General features: G+C 42.4%; 1 protein-coding gene across 2 annotated transcripts in view; it reads right to left on the bottom strand.

Moving 5' to 3' along the window:
- The window catches only part of CDH16 (cadherin 16), a 41229-nt gene that overhangs the window by 8756 nt on the left and 17438 nt on the right, over positions 1-15035 (bottom strand). For both annotated transcript variants that reach the window (XM_031950319.1, XM_012540292.2), the window contains exons 9-13: positions 14224-14374; positions 12399-12623; positions 10427-10503; positions 9503-9691; positions 3065-3306 (exon numbers count right to left, since the gene is read on the bottom strand). In XM_031950319.1, the coding sequence (XP_031806179.1) occupies positions 3065-3306; positions 9503-9691; positions 10427-10503; positions 12399-12623; positions 14224-14374 (884 nt within the window). The remainder of the gene's footprint in view (positions 1-3064; positions 3307-9502; positions 9692-10426; positions 10504-12398; positions 12624-14223; positions 14375-15035) is intronic.

Here is a 15035-nt window from a genome sequence, read left to right as displayed (position 1 = left end):
AACCATCCCTTGTAGTATGGCAGAATCATCTGGTTCTGCAGCCTGAACACTTGGGTTCCAAACCCAGGTTCTACCACATATTTCGTATGATCTTGGAAATGTGTTTTCTTCAGACCTCTGTTTCCTTGTTTGTAATAACCTCCCATTCACACTGTCAGCATCTTGTACCTACATGTTTCCTTCTCTATTGGACTGTTATCTCTTTTGATTCTCACAACAACCTTGTGAAGTAGGTACTATTATTGTCCCCATTTTATTGATAAGGAAACCAAGACTAAGAAATAATAAGGGATTTACCCAGAGACACACAGCCCAGTTAGTGTCAGAGGGAGGATTTGAACTCAGATTTTTCTAAATCCAAGTCTATTGCATCACCCAGTTGCCTTAAGAGAATGGCAGAGGATGGACTGTCTGGTCCAAATCTCTTATTTTACCCACAAGAAAAGTGAGATTTGGACAGATTCAAAGACCTCCCCAAAGTCTAGAAGGCAGTAGGAAGCAGCACTCACTGCCACCTTCTCTCGGACCCAAACTTTCCCACCCAAGGAATCTTGGGATGGTGGAATGGCCACTTCCAGTAGGTAGAGAAGAATCGAAGAAGGGTGTGGAGCAGGGCTGAAGAACAAGCACAGAACTGCTAACGAGTTCCTGCCCAACGGTCAACTGCCCCTGAATACAAAACAAGACTTTCTAACAATGGGAACTATTCTAGAGGGCAGTGGGCCCTAGGAGTAGATAGTGGGCTCCCCTTCTCTGGAGGCCTTCCAATGAAAGCTAAGTGGTTGCTTTCTGGCTGATTCAAAGGAGATTACTGAGAGGTTGGTACTGGACTAGATTCCCTCTGAGATCCCTCCCCCTCTGAGATTCTGTGAAGGGCAGTTGAGGGGGAATCAGAGTGAGGTGAGGACAGAAAAAAACAAAAGGGATCATTATTCATCAATGATTCATCAATTCATCAATCAAATATTCATGAATTCATCAAGCATCCACTTCTGGATGTGCGGACCTGAGTGGGAGGAGGTTCCATCATTTCTGGAACAAGGAGCCAATCACTGGTTGGTGGTCTGGGCCTGTGCTTTGGGGGGAGTGCAGTGGAGAGAGACCTTGGAACAATCCCAAAGGGATCATTTGACTGTAGCCAAGATATTAAGGACATGAACACTTTGGATTCCCCAACAACAGGACAAAGATGGATCAACATGGAGAGGAAGGGAGAGACAGCACGGCAGAGTGGATTTAGGACAGATCTTGGAATCAGAAAGAGCTGAGTTAAATTCTGCTACACACTTGCTGGTTGTGTGGTCTAAGGCAAGCCTCTTCCTCTCTCTAGTCCTTAGTTTTCTCATCTGTAAAATGGGGATAATAGTGTCACCCACATCCTAGGGCTGCTATAAGAATCAAAGAAGAGAATGTATGTAAAGCACCTTGCAAGCCATGAAGTTAAATAAATGTTCGATTTTAGACTATGAACTCCTTGAAAGCAAAAACTTGTTTTTTTGCCTTAGTATCTTCAGTGATTACTAGCACAGTGTCTGGCACACAGTAGGCACTTAATAAATGCTGCCTGATTTGACTTGAATATTATTCTGTCAAACAGGCTCTGGGGATGGGCCATAGGCAGCTGAAGGCTGGAAGTGGGAGAAAGGAGCTAATCACATGAAGTCAGAACCAAACTCGGAGCTGAATCACATTTGGTCTTCATTTTTCTTCATCTGTCAAATGAGAGAGTTAGATAGATCATTTCCAGTGTTACTTCTGGCTCTAAATCCTGGGATTCTGACACGGTAAGAATGTCCTTTCTCTCAACTAGGAGGGATCAATCTTGTCTACCAGAATGTTATCCCACCTGGGGGAGTGCCACTGAGTGGGTGGGTAGGGGGTGGACAGTCATGGAAGAAGGAGAATAATTATAATAAAACCCATATATCTATGCTTTTAAGATGTACATAATATGTTCCTCACAATTCTGTGGGATAAATAGCCCAAGTATTCTCATTCCTATTTTACAAATGAGGAAACTGAAGTTCAGAAAAAGTGACTTGCCCATCCTACAGGATCTATAAAGAATCTATAGATTTAGAATTAGAAGAAACATTAGAAGTCTTACAGCCATCCTTCTCCTTTTACAAATAAGGAAACTGAGTCAGAAGTTAAGGGACTTATTGAGAATCACACAGTTAATAAGTATCTGAGACAGCATTTAAATCCAAGTCTTCCTGACTTCATTCTAGTTCATTCAAGTCTCTTGACTTGAAGCCAATCTTTCTCCCCTCAATGCAATAAACATTTATTAAAAATAAACTACATGTAAGATGCTGTAGAAAGCAGTAGGGGTACAAAGTGAACGTTTTTCCCCAGAGCATCAAAGGATTTTCATCCTTTCTTCTAACGTCCCCTTTTACCTCCAGCCACCAACCCCTTCACTAATATTCACAGCCAATTCCTTCCAAATCTGTCTTTGGCCGGATGGTTCCAACCCAATGGAAACAAATAAATGTATAATAAAATAGAATACTTACATGTATATAAATATAGATTAGAACATATACATATATACCTATATATGTTCTAATAACACCCTCAGACTCTGATACAGAAATCATCAGAATATATACATATATACCTATATATGTTCTAATAACACCCTCCACCTGGAGACTTGGATAGAGAAATCATCAGAGGGAACATTCCAAAGATGAAAAGAAATGATTTTGGATTATCTGAGTTTTGAGACCATCTGTGCTGTTGCATATTGTGATATACACTGCAGTGGCAAGAGCGCTTGATCTGGAATCAGGGAACCAAATTCTCAATTTTGAAGAGTAGAAAGTTGGGTATGTCATTTTTCCATCTTTAAAATAAGTGAGTTGGCTAGATGGTCTCATAGTGCCCCTGCCTCCGTTTAAATGTAGGAGTCCTTGCAATTCAAATGATGGCTAATCCACAAATCTGGTAATGGAGAGCAGAGGGCTTCCAAAATTACTTGGTGTTGACGGACTGGGGTAGAGAGCAGGAAGGCAATCCTAGGCCCCCCTGTTCAAAGAGGACAAGGGTAGGCTGTTACCTGAGGGATGGGCTCTGGGGATCCTCGGGCCCAATGGTCAGCAGGAGGGTGCCAGGTGGGGTGCTGTCTAAGATGGTGACTTCATAGCTCTCCTGGCTCAGGACAGGTGGCAATATGGGTTCCTCCACTAGCACGGTCACGGAGGCTGTGACTGGAGAGTCCGTCGCTGATCCCACGAGGTCTACCAGGTTTTTAGCCATGATCACCAGTTCATAGCTTGGGGCTGAAGTGTAGTCCAGTTTCTGGGACCGGAGAAGTTGGGAGTCACCAAAGGTCCCTAGGGTTCCTAAAATTTCCTAACCACCCATTAAAGTGCACTGAAAAACCTTCCTTGACCTCCTTGGTCCAATTGGTCTATTTGCCATGCGCCATATGTAGTATTTTCTGTCTCTGTACAGGCTGGGCCTAAAATCCCAGAATGCTTTCCCTCCTTACCTTTAATTCTAGGGATTCTTAGCTCTCTCTAGGACTCAGACAACTTTCTTCTTACATCTTTATCAATTCCATCAATTGAGTTCTTCCCCTGCCACCCCCAATCGCACTTTGTGCATATTTACTATTTACTTACCTGTGACATGTTCTTTCTCCCCCAGTAAACTGTAAGCTTCCTGAGGGCAGGGGCTGTAGTCATTTTTTTTTTTTTTGTATGTCCAGTATTATCTGACACTAGTAGGTGCTTAATAAAGGCTTGTTGAACCAAATTAATAAATGATGGTCATTTTCTCTCCTACCATAGTTACTCTATGCTAAGGGTTATTTTGTCCCTCTCTCCAAGCTGGATTGACATTCTGAAAGGGCCACAGGTCCCAGAAAAAGTCCTGAAGTCCAAGGAAATGGTTTAGTGGCAAGGGATTACTTTCTCCTCAAATATTGCCAACTAAATTAAATCCCCATTTCTTCCTTGTGTCTGAATAACCTCTTGTTACAATCTACAAGACTGTCATTCCTCAGGGAGCTGGAGGAACAGTCAGTCACTATTTTCTGAGTCTGAGGGTGATGAAGAAATGGGGAGTATGTTCCTTTATACAGGAAAATCCTGGGGAGGGTCTCCTGAGCTGTACCTACTGTGGTGGGGATGTAACACATAGAATCACCTCCACCTTCTAGTGGGCTTTCCTCATGACCCAGAACCCGTATTTGTGAGGCTCAGGGTTAGGAATTGGGGAAGGAACAGGGAAAAAGAGCTTTTTTTCCTATAAATCTCTCTCTTCAGAGCTTTCTTTCCTTCCAAACAGCACCTCTGGATAATGACTGCCTCTGTACTAGACGTCTGTGGGCTTCCAGCTAAAGAGATTCCCCACCAAAGTTCTTTTACCCACCTTCTGTCTGAATTGGTCTGAGAGCCACAGCACCTGATGCCTGCATACTCCCACCCCTCCCTGCCCCAGTGGAGAGCCGGTACAGGAGCAGCTGCCAACCTTGGGGTGGGCCCAGGATGTGCCAGGAGGAGAAAGTCAGTTTTCGCCTTATTTGGCCAAACAAGTTTCTAGAGACTCCTGCTGCTTTCCCCTACTCCCCACTGCCCCCCTCCAGCCAGGGAAGGGAGCGGGGAGGGGAGGATCAACACTTCCCCAGTACCTAAACACCTACCATGGAGATCAGATCATTAGACTTCCTCCAGCGTTTGGGATAGAAGACTGATCTATGAGGCTATAGCTCAAGAAGGGACCTGAGAGACCTTTTAGTCCCACTCCTTCATTGACAGGGGAGGAAACTGAGTCACAGAGAGCAGAGTGACTTGACTCAGAATCCACAGATGTCATGGACCTCTTTGAGAACAAAGGACAAATAAGGCAAATATACTGCCTTACGGCAGAGTTATAGCTGTCGTATATATACGGCAGCTATAACTCTGTCCTGGGCACAGTAGGAAGGAGAGAGGGGAAACACTAATAATAGCAAATAACTTTTCTAGAGAATTTCAGTTTCTTCCCATACCTGTGTGGGGTATCTCTTTTTTACATATCAGGAAACTGAGACCCAGAGAGATTAAAATGCATCTATATTTATATCTATAGTTAGTTATCAAGAAAAAAAAAAAACAACAAAAATATTTTTTGCACTCCAAATCGAGTATTTATCTCCAGGGACCTCAAAATCTCATTGGAGAAATAAGAAAACTCCAAAACAGAGGGGGAAGGGTCCGTGAGGGAGTAGCTTCACATAGGCTAAAACTAATGGGGTTAGTGAGCTGAATAAGGGGCTGGAGGGAAGGAAGTGTGATCTCTGGGCTCTGCTGCCTTCCCTCACCATTCCATTGGTGAAAACTGCCTAATGTAGTTAACAAGGGGAAATTGGAACTCATTTCCCAAATTCACACTGGGAGACAATCAAATATAAGGGCAGAGTTTCCTCTGAAACCTGTAATTCCTCAGAATGACTAATAAAGAGCCAACACCTGGGAGAGGGTCTGGTCTCGGGTGCCAGGGGAAGAAGAAGCAATAAAACTCAAGCAATAAAAGTCAAAATTTATCTGCTTAAGTCTGTGTATTTATCTTAGTATCTGCACCTATGTATGTGTCTCTGGAGTTATAATAATAACAATAGCTAGCATCTATAAAGGACCTTAAGGTTTGCTAAGCATTTTACTTGTGGTATTTCAGATGATCCTTACAAAAACCCTGAGAGATGGGTGTTGTTATTATCCCCATTTTTATAGATAAGAAACATATCTCAGATTTACATAGGTAGTAAATAAATGAGGCAGGATTCAAACACAGATCATGTTCTCTCAAAAAAGGAAATAAAGAGAAAGATAAAAATAAAAAAAAAATAAGGATTTATTAAGCACCTTCTCTTCTTGAGGCATTGTGCTAAGCTTTTTATAAATATTATCTCATTTCATCCTCACAATAACCTTATGAGCTGGGTGCCATTTCTTCCTATTTTATAGGTGAACACACTGAGGCAGTCAGAGAGTTAAATAATTTCCCTGGGGTCACACAGCCAGTACAAGTCTGAGGCTGAATTTGAACTCCAGATCCAGCATTCTAGCTATAGTTTTTTCCTTTCTTTGTTGTTGTTTTTAAGTTATTTTCAGTTATCCATTTAGGGTTTTCTTGGCAAAGATACTGGAATGGTTTGCTACTTCTTTCTCTAGGTCATTGTACAGTTGAGGAAACTGAGGCAACCAGGTTTAAGTGACTTGCCCAATGTCACGCAGCTAGTAGGTATCTGAGGCTGGATTTGAACTCAGGTGGTCATGACTCCATCCACCCCTTTTTCCTCCCTCTATCATCTCCCTAAATGGTCATCAGCCAGAAGATCTCTAGGGAAGGGAAATCCACAGCCTTTTGAGGCAGTGCTTTCCATTGTGGGTCAGCTCTTGTCGTTATCTTTTTTTCCAATGGAGTTCTCTACAACTTTGCTTAGTTATGAGCTCTGGGGTCAAATAGAACCAGCCAAACCCTTTCTGCCCTGCCAGCTCTTGAAGGTCTTGAAGACCTGGATGAGGTCTCCTCCAGATGCCCTTGGACATCTCTCAGATGCGCCAGCCAAAGGTGAGTACAACATTTCCAGTAAGGTCTGACCAAGGCAGAGGACGATAGCACCATCCTCAGTCTGAACCTTAGCTCATAGTGCACAAGACTTTTTGGCTGCCCCATCACCCTGAGGTCTCCTAGTCAGCTTTCAGTTCCCTAACCACCCTACCCCCATCTTTTTCAAACTAATTGTCTTATCTTTCAATTTTGTAATTTATTTTTTTCAATCTGTGTGGGATTTTCCATTCATTTCTATTACGCTTCATCTTATTACCCTTACTACTAGTAACAGTTGATATCAATAGGAGTACCTTGGACTTTTTAAATGTTTTTCAGGTATTATCTCCTCTGAGCCTAGAAGTGACCCAGAGAGATTAGTACTACAGAGAGTGCTATTCCCATTTTACAGAGGGCTTCAGCTCCTTTGATTCATCCCATCATTCTTGTTGCCTGGGATATTTTTGGATCCTGACTCATCCAGTGTCATCGGAAAAATGGATAAATGTGCTATCTATGCCTTTATTCAAGTCTGACCTAAGTATTAAGCAGTATGGAATGAAGGACAGCTCCCTAGGGCACTATACCACAGACCTTCTTCCTAGCTGACATAAAGTAATAACACTTTGAGTCCAATCATTCAGCAAGTTCCAAAAACCACTAACTGTACTATTGTCTTTGCTAAGAATCCCTATTTTGTCTGTGAGGGTAGTTAGAACCTTTGTCAAATGTCTCACTCAAATTTAGCGAAACAACATCGACAGAATTCTCCTAGTAGAGTAGTTTAGCCTATACATATATATATATATATATATATATATATATATATATATATGACAAAACTTCTACCAAAGTGGATCACAATCTGAATATAACTTAGAGTGCTAGGAACTTGCCTGAAGTCTGGAGAGGTTATAAGGGATTTGCCACGGTTATATAGCCACGGTTATATAGCCTAGGGGGAAAAGCACCAGGACTTTCCTTCCTCCCTCCTTCCTTCTCTTCCTTTCTTTCTTCCTTATTTTCTTTCTCTTTTCTCTCTTTCTTCCCTCATCCCTTCTTTTTAATTCACTCTTTTTCTCTTTTTTCTCCCTCTCTTTTTCTTTCTGCTTTTATATCTTCTTTCCTTCTACCCTTCCTTCTATTCTTCCTTCCTCCCATCTCTTCTCCTTTTCTTTCTTCCCTTCCTTCCTTCCATTCTCCTGCTCTCCCTCCTTTTCTTCTTCCTTCTTTCCTTTGTTTCTTTATTTCCTCCTCCTTTCTTTTCTTTTTATACTCTCTTTTTCTCTTTCTCTTTTTTCCTCCCACTCTTTCTCTGTTTCATTTCTTTCTTGTTTTTCCTCCCTTCCATTTCCCTTTTTTTCTTCCTTCCTTCCTTCCTTTTTGTTTGTTCCTTTTCTTTTTCTTTTTTTCCTTCTCTATCTTCCTTACTTTCTTTCCATTCAAATACTGTCACTTAATCGTTGTGTGCCTTAGTTTCTTCATTTATAAAATGGAAGTAATAATAGGACCTATCTCCTAGGGCTGTTGGGAGGATCAAATAAGATATTTTTAAAAGGATGAGCACAGTGCCTGGACGAAGTAAATGTTTAATAAATACTTTCTTTCTTTCCTTTCTCCTACTCAATAAACTCCTAAGGCCCATGATTAGCTCTAGGAGCAACTATAAAGTCCTCTGGTTGGTTTTTAAGATTTTTGGAGAAAAGAAAACTCAGAAGAGACCCAATGATGGCTATCTTCAAGTATTTGTCATGTGGAAAGATTTGACTTGTTGTGTTTGGCGCTAATGGAAATAACCAGGAACAAGGGTGGAAATTCCCAAAAAAGACAAACGTACGCTTAACGTCAGAAAAAGTTCCTAGCAATTACAACTGTCCAAAAGTGCAATGGACTGTCCCAAGGGGCGGTAAATTTTCTCTCCTTGGAAGTTTTCCAGGGGAGACTGGATATCCACTTAATGACCATTTTATAGTGGGGAATCCTTTTGGATATAACTGCTGAGGTCCCTTCCAGTTCTCATTCTGTGATCTGTTTCCTGAATGCCTCATCTACATCTTCCCTCTGTCCAGGTGTTCTGTAGTATACTCCCATGACAACATGACCTTTCTTTCTCCCTCTCTTGACTTTGACCCAAATGTCAGGAGATCCAAGTTTAAAGTCTTGCTTCAAGTCTTACTATAGCTGTGTGATCTTGAACAAGATAATTTTCCTTTGTTAATCTCAATTTCTTTGCCTATAAAATGGACATAGTAGTATCTTTACTATCTACCTCCCAATATTGCTCCCCTAAAAGCCCCAGATCTTTTTTCAGAGCAACTGATATCTAGCTACTCCTTCCCTCTCCTATACTTGTAATGTGGCTAATCAATGTATAAACTTTATATTTGTCCTTATGGAATTTATTTCATTAGGTTCAGCCTTTTTGGACTTTATCATCCGGTATGTTAGCTCTCTCTCCCATTCTGGCCATCTATGACTTTATTTAAGTCATTAATAAAAATCAATAGATTAAAAACCATTTGCACACACACACACAAAACTAGTAAGCTATTAGTTAGCTAGTAAGTGTCTGAGGCTGGATTTGAACTCCTGACTCCCAGGTCAGTGCTCTATCCAGTACATAGCAAATCTTAAACTACTAGTGAAGGGGGAGTCGTGATCATTAGTATATATCACATGACTGTATGGATGTCACACTTGGGTGTACCCCATACTCATGTAGCTGCTGTGTTACACACACACACACACACACACACACACACACACACACACACACACACACCAGCCCCCTTCGTTAGACTTCTTGCAGTCTGTTCCTAAATGCCCAGGATGGGTGCTTGAGCAGGGAAGGTCTCTGCCCTCCTCCCCCCCCCCCAGATCTCTCTCAGTCCCAGGGGCAGGGAATGAGCTGCCCCCCAAGAGAAGCGCCATTTGCTCTGTCCCTCCCCTGGCCCCTCACCTTCTGAAGTCGAATGTCTGCATGGCCACTCTGCGGGTCTGAGTCTAGGACAAATGTCCCATTGGGGTCTCCTTCCACAATGGAGAAGTCAATCCTGGTGTACTCGGGATCCAGGTCAGCATCTGTGGCCGTGACTGTGGCTACTCGTGTCCCTGGCGCTGTATCCTCAGGAAGGCTGACTGGTCCGTACTGAGATCAAGAGACAGGGCATCCAAGAGAGGCAGAATATAAGGGAAAGAGCACCCAATCACGGCTCTGGGTTCGAATCCCCACTCTGCTCTTTACTATGATGGGAAAAGTCATTTCTCATCTCTGGATCTTAGTTTCCCAATCTTGTAAAATGAGGATGGTTGACTAGATCATCTTTAAGTTCCTTTCTGGCTATAAATCCTCTGATCAGCCCCAGGATAAAGAGGATTTAGAAAAATGGAAGAAAAGAAAGGAAATAAGCTTTTATTAAGTGCCTTACAAGGCACCAAGTGCCTTGGTACTGCACCAAGTGCTTTACAAATGTTTTCTCAGGGGTAGCTAGGTGGCGCAGTGGATAGAGCACCAGCCCTGAAGTCAGGAGGACCTGAATTCAAATATGATATCATATGCTTAATGTTTCCTAGTTGTATGACCCTGGGCAAGTCACTTAACCCCAATTGCCTCAGCAAACAAACAACCAAACACATTGGGAGGAAGGTGCTCTTATTATCCCCATTTTATAGTTGAGGAAACTGAGGCAAACAGAGATTAAATGACTTTCCCTCAGTGACATAGCTAGTAAGTATCTGAGACTGGATTTGACCTCAGTTTTTTTTTTTTTGACTCCAGTGCTCTATCTATAGCCGGGGATTTGATATTTTCCCCTCTGGGTTTCTGGTCCCCTTCCCCAGCTCCTCCCACACCACTCTCTTGGCTACATCCCTCTCTTGTTACCTGTGAGGCTGTGAATACAGGGGCATGGTCATTCACATCCAGAACCTTGATGGTGACTTCACAGGTGCTGCTCAAACCTAGAAGCCACAAAATTACCAAAAACACCTCTCAGAGGTTCTCTTGTCACATCCCTACCTGAAAAGAGGGTCCCATTATAAAATCCGACAAATTGCCATTAAGTCTCAGTTTGAAGACCTCCAGCCATGGAAAACTCACTTCTTCCTCAGGCACCCCATTCTTTTTTTGCACATTTTTAACGATTAGGAAGTTTTCCTTTTTTGAAGAACCTAAATCCATTTCTGCAGCCCATGGTTCCCAATTCTAATTCTGGGCTGAGGCTGGTGGGAAAAGCAAAACAAGTTTAATCCCTCCCCAAAGATAGTCCTACAAATACTCGAAGACAGTGATTGTGTTTCCCCTAAGTTTTTTCATTCTCCAGATTAAGTATCCCTATGTTCAGCAAATCCATCTTGGAAATGGGTCTGGGGTACCCTCATCTAGGGTCAGCTAAATGGAGCATTGGCCCTAAAGTTAGGAAGAATTGAGTTCAAATTCAACCTCAGACCCTTGTTGTATGATCTTGGAAAAGTCACTTAACTGTGATAAGCCTCAGTTTTTGCATCTATAAAATGCAGATAATAATAGCATCTGTGGAACTGTTGTGAAGATCAAATAATATTTGTAAAGTGCATAGTGCCTTGTACATAGTAGGTGCTTAAATGCTTATTTTCCCCTGTCCCTTCCCTAATGATTAATAACAGCTAGCGTTTATGTAATATTTTAAGGTTACAGACCACTTTACAGATATTATGTCATTTGATTCTCACAACAATCCTGTAAATGCTGTAATTATCCCCATTTTTACAGATGTGGAAACTGAAGTAAATGGCAGTTAAATGACTCTTCCAAGATCATACAACAAGGGTCTGAAACTAAATTTGAATTCAGAATTTTCTAACTCCAGGTTTTTTCTTTACAGTATCGTCTAGTTGCCTTCCTCAGTACCCACTCCACTCCAGGAAGCATGGAGTGTTTGGGGAAGTTCCAGGTCACATCTTCCAGGGGACCTTCAGGGGCTGGAGCCCTAAGAAGGAGGCAGCAGACAAAAGGACAGACAAAACATGACTATATCATGGGACGGAAGTGCTGAGAGGAGGCAATACCCTCCCTAAAGATATCTAAGGGCAGATCCTAGGGGGTGGCCCAGATCACTCAGTCATTCAATGAGCAGAGACAGCAGGCAAATACAGGAGGTATAAACAGGAGGTAGTCTCAGAGGGAAGAAGGCAAGAGGGAGACCAGCAAAGACCTCCTGCAGAAGGTGCAATTGGAACTGAGTCTTGAAGAAAAACGGGTTGGAAAGTGAAAGGGAAATGTATCCAGTTATGGAGAAAAGCCAGTTTTGAAGAGACATTGAGATGGGAAATGAGATATCTTGCTGGAAGAACAGTGAGAAAGCCCCATTGCTCCCAGTATGTGGAGAGGAGTCAGTGTAAGAAATGCAGGCAGGGGCTAAGTTACAAAGGACTTTCAAAGCCAAATAGCATTTCTCTTTGATCCTGAAGGTAATAGGGAAGGTAATTGGGGTTAATTGAATAGGGAGGTGGCTGGTCAGACCAGGCCTTAGGAAAATCCCTTTGGCAGCAGAGTGAAGGATGGATTGGTGGGGGAGAAACCCAAGCCACTTAAACATTTAGAAATCTATTGTGGTAGTGCAAGTGAGAGGTGATGGGAATGTGTTTCAGGCTGGGGACTGTGTAAGTGGAGAAAAATTAAATATGAGAAAGATGTTAGAAAAAATAAACTTTGAATATGCTGGGTGAGTGAAGGGGAGAAGGCAAGAATGCCCTCAAGGCTGGTGACTGGGACATTGGTAGTATTCTCAACAATAATAGGAAAGTTGGGAAGAGGGCAGGGTGTGGGGAGAAAGTGGATGAATTCTGTTTTGGACAGGGATCTTACAGACATTTACCCCCTTCTTCTCCAGCGAGGTCAGCAGCGAGGACCAACAACTTGTAGAGTTCTCCTGCCCTGATGAGGGTGTCCTGGACCACAATTACCCCTGTATGATGGTCCACAGTGAAGGAGGACCCCTCGGGTCCAGGAGGTTCCTGGCTGAGAAGCTTGTAAACCACGTGGGAGTTAGGAGTATTGGGGTCATCAGCATCTGTGGCCTGAAGCCTGGTCACCTCCATACCTGTACAGGAGGGAAATAGCAGCTGTCAGTGGGAGTGCGCAGTAGGACCACAGATTCAGTCAATGATATGATAGTTATGAGTGGATCCTGACCAGATCATAGCTCAAGCATGGTCTGTCCATGATTCATTAGGTTTGGCCACAATCTGACTATAACCATGACTTGACTATGGCTTTCCACAGGACACTCCAGAAACAAGGGTCTGATGGGTAGCATTTTCCCATTTTCACTCAGATTTCTGCCCAATAGTCCCATTAAATAATTCAATTTGGCAAATATTAATTATGCACTTATTGTGTCCAAGGTACTTTGCTGGAACTTGGGGATATAGACAGCCCACAGCCTCTAGCGGATTCCATTTAACTAGAAGGATGCTGCCCTTGCACAGATCCATAAATACATAATGGTTCATTTGGGATTCTCTTTAGAGGTCATTTTCACTTCTCTCTGAGTATGCTCAACAGCTCCAAGCCATCCCTGGCTATCCTTTGCCATCCTTCATTCTGGCTCTTTATTTCCCAGAACCTAAGAAGGTTATTTTTATTTTATACCCACTTCCTGCCCTGTCTTCTTCCCATCCTTTTGTCCTCAATGTGGTTTTGGAAAGCTTGCTTTTTTTCTTTTGAAAACAGTCAAACTGTCCTTATTCTTTGGCCTTTTATCTATCAAGGAATATTGCTATATATTCATATTGTATGTATGTGAATATGTGTATATTTACACATTGCTATACATTTCCTATATATCTTGGCTATCAGAACTTTATCAGAGAAATTAGCTGCAAAGACTTAAAAATCAGTGAATATCTTCTAATTGTAACTGCTTCGAGTTTGCTTGTACAAAATTTCAATTTGGTATAGTGGAAATTACCATTTTATCTTTCACACTCATCTCTATCCCTTATTTAGTTAAGAATTCTCCTCCTAAATATGTTTAGCATGACTTTACATGTATAATCAATATCTTATTGCTTGCCTTCTAAAAGTGTGAGGGAAGGGATAAAGGAAGGGAGAGAGTTTTAAAACTCAAAAATGAAAAAAATTAATTGGGAGATATTTAGCAAAGTAAATAAAATAAATCTGTAATAAATATAACAATAATAAAATAAAAATAAAATAAATATCTTTTTTTAAAGGATGAAAAAAGAATTCTATCCATCTTCCTCCTTTCTCTCATTTGTTTGTGATATGACCCCTCATATTTAGAACTTGCATCCCTTTGGAGCTTATTGTGTAATATGGCTTATCCCGGACTTCTCAGCAGTTTTCATCAAATAGGGAAGTCCTGAGCCCCAGGACTGTGACCTTGGGTTTATAGGACACCAGCCTACTGTGTCTGGTTGCTTTTGAGGCATGTTTACCTCCTCTGTTCCACTGATCAACCTTCCAATTTTTTAAAAAACCAGGAACACAGTTTTGACGGTGACTAATTTCTAGCTTTGTTTGAGACAGCTGAGGAAACCGTGGGCTGGAAGGGGAAAAAGGTCGCGGCCAGAGGCACAGTGGTTGGACTGGGACGCTAGTCGAGGTCTCCTGATTTCTCCCTGGAGATCAGGCCCGGGAGTCGCCGTGTCTGGATCCGTCCCAGAATCCCGGCTCACCTGTCGGACTGAGCTCAGGGACCTCCGCCGGGGCTTCGGCAGGGGGGCACCGGGGGGCGTTGTCGTTCTCGTCCATCACAAGGACCGTTAGCGACAGAGGGTCACTGTAGGCCAGGCCCTCCGCGTTCCTGGGCCACACGGAGAGCAGGTACTGTCAGGAGCAAAGCACCAGGTGAGGAGGGCCGGGGAGGGGGCGGCTCTGCATGTGGGTGGGTGGGTGGTGGATCTGCACCCCCAGGTGCCACAGCTGGGCTTCTTCCCAGCCACGGCCGCTGCATTTTCCTTACACACACGTACACATAATTTATTATTTTACAATATATATAAATATGTGTGAGGTAATATAATGTGTGAAATGTAATATACATTGCATAGGTGTGTATGTGTGAAAGGAAAATGCAGAGGCTGCCCCAGTGTCTGTGTATATATATGTATATATATACATACATATATACATGGAAGTAGGTATGTGTGGGTACATATGCATATACATGCATAATATATAGATATATACACAATATAAACTTCATATATACATACATATACATAACACAAAGACGAATTAGATTGACAGATAGACAGATTCTTCAGCTAAAGACTGAGACTACATCTGCTGTAGCCCCCTGGATTCCCAGGAGCTTGGTCTGAGTGGTCCCTACCCCCACAATCCAGTCTAAGAGACCAACGGCTCTTGGATAGCCTGGGAACACTTCTGATGCACCACTACCTCTTCTGCGTCCCCTCAAGATAAAAGATAACATTGATGGTAAAAATGGGTTTTTTTACCATCAAAAATTGACGATGAAATTCCT

The sequence above is a fragment of the Sarcophilus harrisii genome, chromosome 2 (assembly GCF_902635505.1).
Source record: "Sarcophilus harrisii chromosome 2, mSarHar1.11, whole genome shotgun sequence".
Taxonomy (NCBI): Eukaryota; Metazoa; Chordata; class Mammalia; order Dasyuromorphia; family Dasyuridae; genus Sarcophilus; species Sarcophilus harrisii.
Note: the sequence above shows the minus strand (reverse complement) of the source record. Positions and strands in the feature narration are given on the sequence as shown.